At 48.5% G+C, this 10824-nt stretch overlaps 1 protein-coding gene across 2 annotated transcripts in view; it reads right to left on the reverse strand.

Annotated features, from left to right (window-relative positions):
- Nucleotides 1-7173, reverse strand: part of gla (galactosidase, alpha) — a 42069-nt gene extending 34896 nt beyond the window's left edge. The window contains exon 1 of one of the 2 annotated variants that reach the window (XM_085994240.1): nt 6742-7173. In XM_085994240.1, the coding sequence (XP_085850366.1) occupies nt 6742-6926 (185 nt within the window). In that variant the 5' untranslated portion in view covers nt 6927-7173. The remainder of the gene's footprint in view (nt 1-6741) is intronic. The other variant, XM_085994249.1, reaches the window with a different exon arrangement.
- Nucleotides 7174-10824: the final 3651 nt, after the last annotated feature.

The raw sequence follows: 10824 nt of genomic DNA on the forward strand, positions 1-10824 counted from the left end.
CCTCCTCGGCTCCAGATCTCCAGAGCCGGTTGCCGGGTTAACCCTTGAGGGGGGGGGGGCGCGGGGCTGAGGAGAGGGGATAGGGGGCGGGGGCAGAAAGATGAAAAAGCTGTCTGCCAGCCTTCAGGGAGGGTGCGGCCAGCCTTGAAGGTGCGTGAAGAAGCCGGCGGCCATTTTCTCATGTCGGTTGGAAGCATGGAAAAAAAAAATTCTTAATAAAAACTGCAAAATTTCTTTACTTTTAAAAAAAGTACCTGCAAAGTACAAAATCGGAAATCTTCTAACTTTATATGTTCTTTCCTTAAAAGCTTTCGCCTTTTGAAAATCGAAAGTTTTTTTAAGGAAAGAAGATATAAAGTTAGAAGATATAAAAACAGAATTATTTATTCTCTATCTCTTCACTTACGTTGCAATAGTTGCTGCAGTCACTCCAGTGCTCGCGAAGACTGAAGTAACTTTTATTTATTCCGTCTTATTAAGCAGCAGCCCCGCCCACACACGCCATAGGATTGGTCAACCATCACGTGATGGGGAGACCGAAGGGGGGGGTGAGGGGTGGGAGGAGCTTGCCACAAAACAATTGCCTAGGGTCCAGCATGGCTGGCAACAGACGCCCAGGCTTAGAGGCCTCCCTGCAAAAACGGGGAAAGGTCGGAAAATTAATGAGATTAGATGAAAGATTTAGAAAGTAATTAACTTTTTTTAAAACAATTTCTGAAAGTAATTAACTTTTTTTTTTAATAAAAAGAATTTGTTTTAAAAGGAACTTTTTTTTTAAAGACGCAGAAAGCGGGAAAAGGAAATGAAAAGTTTGGAATCAAGATGGCGGCGACTCACCTCAGTTCACAGAATCACAGAATCTACAGTGCAGATAGAGGCCATTTCGGCCCATCGAGCCTGCACCGACACATATCCCACCCTATTCCCGTAACCCCACGTATTTAATCCCCTAACACTAAGGGTCAATTTATCATAGCCAAATCAACCTAACCTGCACATCTTTGGACTGTGGGAGGAAACCGGAGCACCCGGAGGAAACCCACGCAGACACAGGGAGAATGCGCAAACTCCACACAGACAGTCACCCGAGGCCAGATTTGAACCCGGGTCCCTGGCGCTGTGAGGCAACAGTGCTAACCAACGATAAGGCCCGCCCACACAGGCACCGATTGGTGGACCGTCAGGTCACCGAAGCGTAGGATTGGTCAATCGTCCTGTCACTCGACCGTAGGAGGGCCCGGCCGCACGCGCCAGCAACCCGCCGTACGATTGGTCGACCTCGACATCACTCGATGCTAATGAGCGGATAATGAGCGGAATGTTGAACGTTTTTTGGATACCGCGGGCGCAATTTTTGTCCGGCCGAAACGTAAATACGCTTAGGACGGTTCTGGAATCGTCAGCTTTCTTTCGACGTAACACACGTGTAGGTACGCTCTATAACTTTCGAGTTAATTCAAGACAGACAGACAGACAGAGATGTACTTAGTGTATGCCTTTTGCTTTAGTTTCAATTTTACCCTGATCTCTTTAATCATCCATGGTGTTTTATTATTGGCTAGTTTGTTCCTCTTTTTAAAAAAAAAAAAAAAAAAAATTCTCCTGGACTCTATTGATCACCGTTTTAAATATTTCCCACTGCTGTTCTATCTCTGTCATTTTGTTTCCAGTTTATCTTCCTTAGTTCCTTTCTCATTGCCTCAAAATTAGCTTTTTTTCCCCCAATCTATTACTTTGGTCTTTCCCCCCACTTTCCTTACCCCTTCTTGCCAGTTTATTTAAGGGTAGTTGAAATCGCCTATGATTATTATTTGATTTTTTTAAAACTCATTTCATAGGATTTGCCTACATATATCTTCCTCCACTTCCCTTCCACTATTAGGTGGTCTGAAGTATACCCCTATTAAATGTGATCGATCCCTTCTTATTCTTTGTTGCAATTTATATGGATTCGGTATCAATCTTAATGTTAGTTATGTCCCTTTTTTCTACTGCCATTGTTATCTCTAATTAGTACAGCTACCCACCCTGCTTCTTCCTTCCCTATCCTTTCTAAACATGTTGTATCTTGTAACACTTAACTGCCAGTCATGTTCTTTATCTAGCTATGTTTTAATTATCTCGACCACATCTGGCTCCTCGCTACCAATTATTGCCTCCAGTTCCCGCGTTTTGTTTCGGATACTGTGCATAATGCTGTACAGACAATTTAATTTGTTTTTTTAATTAAATTGTTCTCCTCGCCTCACTTTATTTTTAACAGTCATTTTATACTTATTTCCCATAACTGTATTCAATTGTAAGGGGGATAGACAGGAGTTTCTGTGGCCGAGACCGAGACTCCAAGATGGTATGTTGCCTCCCTGGTGCAAGGGTCAAGGATGTCTCGGAGCGGGTGCAGAGCATTCTGAAGGGGGAGGGGGATCAGCCAGTTGTCGTGGTACATGTAGGTACCAACGATGTAGGTAAAAAGAGGGAGGAGGTCCTACAAGCTGAATTTAGGGAGTTAGGAGCTAAATTGAAAAGTAGGACCTCAAAGGTAGTAATCTCTGGATTGCTACCAGTGCCACGAGCTAATAAGTTTAGAGAGAGTAAGATAGATAAGCTAAATACGTGGCTTGAGCAGTGGTGCAAGGGAGAGGGATTTAAATTCTTGAGGCATTGGAACCAGTTCTTGGGGAGGAGTGACCTGTACCAAGGGGACGGTCTACACCTGAACTGTGAGGGAGCCGATGTCCTCGGGGTAATATTTTCTAGGGCGGTTCGGGAGGATTTAAACTAATTTGGCAGGGGGATGGGAACCTAGGTAGTGGAAAAGAGGGAAGTCATATGAAGTCGGAAATAGATGGTAGAAAGGTGAGAAGCAATAAGCAAAGGAGAGAAACACAAAGGGCCAAACTAATTCATAATGAGAGTGTGAAAAAAGCAAGCCTGAAGGCTTTGTATCTTAATGCTAGAAGCATTAGGAACAAGGTGGATGAATTAGTTGTGGAAATAGAGGTAAACAAGTATGATTTGATTGGGATTACAGAAACGTGGCTGCAGGGTGGGCAAGGCTGGGAACTTAACATCCAGGGATATACAATATTTAGGAAGGATCGGCAAAAAGGTAGGGGAGGTGGGGTAGCATTGCTGGTAAAGGAGGGGATTAATGCAATGGAAAGGAAGGATATTAACTTGGATGAAACGGAATCTGTATGGGTAGAAATGAGAAATAGCAAGGGGAGGAAAACGTTAGTGGGTGTGATATATAGGCCTCCAAATAGTAATATGGAGGTGAGGGAAGGCATAAAAAGGGAAATTAGAGAAGCGTGCGATAAGAGCACAGCTGTCATCATGGGTGACTTTAATTTACATATTGATTGGACTACCCAAATTAGTAAAAATTCTGAGGAGGAGGAATTCCTGGAATGTTTTCGGGACGGTTATCTGGACCAATATGTCGAGGAGCCGACTCGAGATCAGGCCATTTTAGACTGGGTATTGTGCAATGAGAAGGGACTTATCAGCAATCTTCTTGTACGAGGCCCCTTGGGTCAGAGCGATCATAATATGATCGAGCTCTCAGTCGAGATGGAGAGTGAGGAAATTGAATCAGAGACTAAGGTCCAGAACTTAAATAAAGGGAATTACGAGGGTATGAGACGGGAATTGGGTAAGATTGATTGGGTGGTGTTTCTGGGGGGATTGACAGTGGATAGACAATGGCAAGCATTCAAAGATAGAATGGAAGAATTCCAGAACATGTTTATACCAGTTTGGCACAAAAATAAACCTAAAAAGGTGACTCAACCGTGGATAACGAGGGAAATTAGGGACAGCATAAAATCAAAAAAAAGGGCATATCAACTGGCAAAAAAAAGCACCAGACCGGAAGATTGGGGGCAGTACAAGATACAGCAAAAGAGGACAAAGGGATTAATCAGGAAGGGGAAAATAGAATACGAAAGTAAACTTGCAGCAAACATAAAGACAGACTGCAAAAGCTTTTATCGGTATATCAGGAGGAAAAGACTGGTAAAATCCCAAGTCGGTCCCTTGCAGTCCGATTCGGGAGAATATATAAATGGAGAATAAGGAAATGGCAGACCAATTAAACTCATACTTTGGTTCTGTATTCACAAAGGAGGACACAAATAACCTCCCAGGAATATCGGCAAACATAGGGACTAATGAGAGGGAGGAGCTGACAGAAATTAGTATCTCTAGGGATATGGTGCTGGGTAAGTTGAGGGGACTGAAGGCCGACAAATCCCCGGGGCCTGATAAACTACATCCTAGGGTACTTAAGGAGGTGGCCCTGGAGATAGCAGATGCTCTAAGGATCATCTTCCGGAACTCCATTGACTCGGGAACAGTACCCGTGGATTGGAGGGTAGCTAATGTTACCCCAATATTTAAAAAGGGGGGTAGAGAGAAAGCAGGGAATTATAGACCAGTAAGCCTTACATCGGTTGTGGGCAGAATGCTAGAGTCCATTATTAAGGATAAAATAGCGGAGCACTCGACAAATGGGGAAAGGATCGGACAGAGTCAACATGGATTTACAAAGGGTAAATCGTGTTTGACTAATCTGCTGGAATTTTTTGAGGAAGTAACTGGTAAAATAGATGGGGGAGAGCCAGTGGATGTGGTGTACCTTGACTTCCAGAAAGCCTTCGATAAGGTTCCACACAAAAGATTATCATGCAAAATTAAGGCTCATGGGATTGGGGGCAAAGTATTAACGTGGATAGAGAACTGGCTGGCGGATAGAAAACAGAGAGTTGGAATAAACGGCTCGTTTTCGGAGTGGCAGGCAGTGACCAGCGGGGTGCCGCAAGGATCTGTCCTGGGACCCCAGCTGTTCACAATATATATAAATGATCTGGATCAGGGAATTGGATGCAATATTTCCAAATTCGCTGACGACACTAAACTAGGAGGAGGGGTGGGCTCTGATGAGGATGTCAGGAGGCTACAGTGCGATTTGGACAGGTTGGGGGAATGGGCGGATACGTGGCAGATGCACTATAATGTGGATAAATGCGAGGTTATCCACTTTGGGGGTAAAAACAGGAGGGTAGATTATTATCTAAACGGCAATAGATTGGGAGATGGGGAAGTGCAGAGGGACCTGGGTGTTCTTGTGCACCAGTCACTGAAGGAGAGCATGCAGGTGCAACAGGCGATTAAGAAGGCAAATGGTATGTTGGCCTTCATATCAAGGGGGTTCGAGTATAGGAATAGGGATACCTTACTACAGCTGTACAAGGTGCTGGTGAGACCGCATCTGGAGTATTGTGTACAGTTTTGGTCACCCCATCTGCGGAAGGATGTTCTTGCCATGGAAAGAGTGCAACGGCGATTCACCAGGCTGATACCTGGAATGGCGGGAATGACCTACGAAGAGAGATTAAATAGTTTGGGCTTGTACTCACTGGAGTTTAGAAGATTGAGAGGTGATCTCATCGAAACATATAAAATTATGGCAGGCCTGGACAGGCTGAATTCAGAGAGAATGTTTCCAATGGCCGGGGAGCACAGAACCAGGGGCCACAGTCTAAAAATAGTGGGCAAATCATTTAAAACAGAGATGAGGAAGAATTTCTTCACTCAAAGAGTGGTGAGCCTGTGGAATTCCCTGCCACAGAGGGCTGCGAAGGCTAATTCAATAAATATTTTCAAGAGAGAATTGGATATATTTCTGAAGGCTAAGGGGATTAAGGGTTACGGAGAAAAGGCGGGGACGGGGTACTGAACTGGTAAGATCAGCTATGATCTCAGACGAAGATCAGCCATGATCTCATTGAATGGCGGAGCAGGCTCGAAGGGCCGAATGGCCTACTCCTGTTCCTATCTCTATGTTTCTATGTTTCTATGTTTCCCTGACCATTTACATTACCCTTATTCCTTACCTTGGTCTGACCTGTAATCTGGTAAATGTAGGAAACACGGCAGCCAGCAGGCGCACAGCAAGCTCCCGCAAACAGCAATGAGAAAATTGCCAGATCACCTGTTTCAGGTGTTGGATGAGGCATAAATATTGGCCAGGACACCAGGAGAAATCTCCTGCTCTTCTTCAAAATAGTCCCAGGATGCAGGCCTTCAGTTATGTGGAGAGACTGGAGAAGCTGGGATTGTTCTCCTTAGAGCAGGGAAGGTTAAGGGGAGATTTAATAGAGGGGTTCAAAATCATGAGGGGTTTTGATATAGTAAATAAGGAAAAACACAATGCCTCCTTACGTGGTGTATGATTTTATGATCTCATCAAAACCTCTCCCTTCCCCCACCCCTACATTTCTCACCTGTGACCAGTAACCTCCCCTGTATATTTCTGCCCTCTCACCTGGGACAGGTAACCTCCCCTGTATATTTCTGCCCTCTCCCCTGTGACAGGTGACTTCCCTGTATATTTCTGCCCTCTCACCTGGGACAGGTGACCTCCCCTGTATATTTCTGCCTTCTCCCCTGTGACAGGTGACTTCCCTGTATATTTCTGCCCTCTCACCTGTGACAGGTGACCTCCCCAATACATTTCTGCCCTCTCACCTGGGACAGGTAACCTCCCCTGTATATTTCTGCCCTCTCACCTTTGACAGGTGACTCCGCTGTATATTTCTGCCCTCTCACCTTTGACAAGTGACTCCCCTGTATATTTCTGCCCTCTCACCTTTGAGAGGTGACTCCCCTGTATATTTCTGCCCTCTCACCTTTGACAGGTGACTCCCCTGTATATTTCTGCCCTGGGGTCTCTCTCACCTGATGCAGTTGTGCGGATCCTCCTGGCAGTCGATGTTACACAGGAACCTCTCCCAGTGCAGCCAACCCATGATGGGGGTCCTGGCCAGCCCGTTGTCCAGGGCCCGGGCGCCCTGGGCCAGCCTCAGCACGGTGACCAGCAGCACCAACAACCGGCGGCTCAGACTCGGCTCCATCCTCCACATCGCTTCCGTGCAACCCAGGCTAGAACCGGGCTGCGCTGACTGACCACTAGATCAGCCAACCAACGCCGCCCCCTCTGCCGTCCAAACAATCAGCGCCGCGCGGGGCGGGGCCGCCAGCAGGTTCGGCTACGCCCTCGGTTCTCGTGACTGCCCGGAGTTTGCTTTGCAATTGGTTCCCAGAGCCTGAAGAGTGGGGAGTCAGGACGAAGGGCTGGAGGGTGAAGAGGGGCACCCCTTGTCCGGCCCTTTACAGAAGACTGCTGCCCCCACCCTCTCCAAAAAAGAGACATAAATGCAAACTTCCCCTCTTGTTTTGATGCAACTGGGTTACTTCCATAAAGTTCTTTGTAGGGGTTCCTGTGACACGGAATGAGAGAGCGTGTCCCTTTCGGGGAGGGTACAGCCAGTAACTGGGGAGCTTAAGTGTTAAGTACAGCCGCTCCGTTTTGCAGACAGTGCCGAGCAGATTTTTCAGTTATTTTAATATTACTGTGGTTCTTACTGCAGCAACTAACCCCCTTCCCATCTCCAATGGAACATGCAAAGGCCAGCGTTTGCAGCTGCCACCAGCGGACAAATATATTTAAATATAAAAAGAGAGGCTGGAAGCACTGAGCAGGTCAGGCAGCATCCGGGGAGAGGGAGAGACAAAAGAGAAACAGAGTTAACGTTTCAGGTCGATGACCTTTGATCAGAACTATAAGATGCAATACTGGATTTAAATGTAACCCTGTCTGTACTTAAAATTTGATGATCCTTTCATTATTTGGAAACCGAAAGAGACTCGTATATATGTATATAGAATCATAGAGTGGTTACAGCAAAGAAGGAGGCCATTCGGCCTGTCAAGCCCGGTGTCTGCTCTCTGCAGGAGCACTTCAGCTAGTCCCACTCTCTCCCTGTAGCCCTGCACATTTTTTTCCTTCAGGTATTTATCCAATTCCCTTTTGAAAGCAGTGATTGAATCTGCCTCCACCACCCTTTCAGGCAGTGCATTCCAGATCCTAACCACTCGCTGAGTAAAAAAGTTTTTTCTTGCGTCGCCTTTGGTTCTTTTGCCAATCACCTTAAATCTGTGTCCTCTGGATTTTGAACCTTCCACTAATGGGAACAGTTTCTCTCTACTCTGTCCAGACCCCTCATGATTTTGAACACCTCTATCAAATCTCCTCTCAACCTTCTCTGCTCCAAGGAGAACAACCCCAGCTTCTCCAGTCTATCCACATAACTGAAGTCCCTCATCCCTAGAACCACTCTTGTAAATCTTTTCTGCACCCTCTCTAAGGCCATTGCATCCTTCATAAAGTGCGGTGCCCAGAATTGGACACAATACTGGCCAAACCAGTGTTTTATAAAGGTTCATCATAACTTCCATGTTTTTGTATTCTGTGCCTCTATTAATGAAGCCCAGGATCACATAAGCTTTTTTAACTGCTTTCTCAACCTGCCCTTCCACCTTCAATGATTTGTGCACATATACCCCCAGGTCTCTCTGTTCATGCACCCACTTTAGAATTGTACCCTTTAGTTTATATTGCCTCTCCACATTCTTCCTACCAAAATGTATCACTTCACACTTTTCTGCATTAAATGTCATCAGCCACGTGTCGCCCATTTCAACAGCTTGTCTATGTCTTCCTGAAGTCTATCACTCTCCTCCTCACTGTTCACTATACTTCCAAGTTTTGTAATGATAAATTGATGCACAAGTGCTGCAAATATTTATTTTAGAAACTGACCACACGAAGGTTTGGGAAAATCATTTTCAGCAGCCCTGTAACATGGTGGGGTAATGGAGAAAGAGGAGAGTCAGCACCTTCAGGGGAGGGGGAGAGAGTCAGCACCTTCAGTGGAGGGGGAGAGAGAGTCAGCACCTTCAGGGGAGGGGGGAGAGTCAGCACCTTCTGGGGAGGGGGAGAGAGTCAGCACCTTCAGGGGAGGGGGAGAGAGTCAGCACCTTCAGTGGAGGGGGAGAGAGAGTCAGCACCTTCAGTGGAGGGGGGAGAGTCAGCACCTTCAGGGGAGGGGGGAGAGTCAGCACCTTCTGGGGAGTGGGGAGAGAGTCAGCACCTTCAGTGGAGGGGGAGAGTCAGCACCTTCTGGGGAGTGGGGAGAGAGTCAGCACCTTCAGGGGAGGGGGAGAGAGTCAGCACCTTCAGTGGAGGGGGAGAGAGAGTCAGCACCTTCAGTGGAGGGGGGAGAGTCAGCACCTTCAGGGGAGGGGGGAGAGTCAGCACCTTCTGGGGAGGGGGAGAGAGTCTGCACCTTCAGTGGAGGGGGAGAGAGAGTCAGCACCTTCGGGGATGGGGGAGAGATTCAGCACCTTCAGGGGAGGGGGAGAGTCAGCACCTTCAGGGGAGGGGGAGAGATTCAGCACCTTCAGGGGAGGGGGGAGAGATTCAGCACCTTCAGGGGAGGGGAAGAGAGTCAGCACCTTCAGGGGAGGGGAAGAGAGTCAGCACCTTCAGGGGAGGGGGAGAGAGTCAGCACCTTCAGGGTAGGCTTCAGGGGAGGGGGGGAGAGTCAGCACCTTCAAGGGAGGGGGGAGAGAGTCAGCACCTTCAGGGGAGGGGGAGAGAGTCAGCACCTTCAGGGGAGGGGGTGAGTGAGCACCTTCAGGGGAGGGGGAGAGAGACACCACCTTCAGGGGAGAGGGGAGAGTCAGCACCTTCAATGAGAGGGAGAGAGTCAGCACCTTCATGGGATGGGGGAGAGAGTCAGCACCTTCAGGGTAGGGGGGAGAGTCAGCAACTTCAGGGGAGGGGGGGAGAGTCAGCATCTTCAAGGGAGGGGGGAGAGAGTCAGCACCTTCAGGGGAGGGGGAGAGAGTCAGCACCTTCAGGGGAGGGGCAGAGAGTCCGCACCTTCAGGGGAGGGGGGAGAGAGTCAGCACCTTCAGGGGAGGGGGAGAGTGAGCACCTTCAGGGGAGGGCAGAGAGTCAGCACCTTCAGGGGAGGGGGGAGAGATTCAGCACCTTCAGGGGAGGGGAAGATGTAGTGTATGTGCTTTAAGTCAGAACTACTTTTTACAGCTCCTGTATACTGTAGTACCGGCAGTGACCACACCGGTATATAAGCTGTGCGCATGCCTCTGTACCCCAGTCTAGAGATTACCCTCCTCCAGTAAAGACCTGTTATTTGTTTATGTACAGCATCCGTGTAATTATTTGTCCACTGAACCACGGATCTAACAGTGGCGACGAGTGTTGATGCAAATCTACCTGCAACATAAATAAAAAATAGCCGGGTCGAGGAACACGGGCGTCGACCGCGAGCAACCGCCCAGCAGTCAGGCAGAGATCCAACTTCGCTGGGGAGGCTGTGGAGAGCCGGGCTTGGTTCCCCAGCCACAATGAGCAGTAAGAGACCGACGACATGTCCAGAGCAGACCCTTCCCGAGCAGCGGCGGCTGGAGCCGACCGACGGCAGAGAGAGAGAGCCGGGCAGCGTCGACGGGGTAAGAAAGAGGGTGAAGAGAGCAGGGCGCAGCCAGGGGTTGATCACCGAGCGGCGTCGAGGAAAAATACTGCAAACCGGAGAGAGAGAGGGTAAGAAACAGCCGGTTTCTAGACTGATCGGCGCCGACAAATATCAAGAGAAGAACGCGCAGAGCACAGCCAGGGATCACGGGCTAATCAGGGTCTGCGGGGCGAAGCAAGGGGAGACGCCATTGAGCCACGGAGAAGCAGGGAGAGCGCGGGAGACACCATTGAGCCGCGGAGAAGCAGGGAGAGCGTGGGAGGCGCCATTGAGCCACGGAGAAGAAGGAAGAGCGCGGGAGACGCCATTTTGCAAAGCCACAGCGGAGAAGACGGGCGAGAGCGGGAAGGAAGGAAAGCGCGGGAGACGCCATTTTGTGCCAGCGGAGAAGAAGGGGAAGCGCGGGAGGCGCCATTGG

Source organism: Somniosus microcephalus, chromosome 1, assembly GCF_052327205.1.
Source record: "Somniosus microcephalus isolate GS21.2 chromosome 1, FLI_Smic_1.0, whole genome shotgun sequence".
Lineage (NCBI taxonomy): Eukaryota > Metazoa > Chordata > Chondrichthyes > Squaliformes > Somniosidae > Somniosus > Somniosus microcephalus.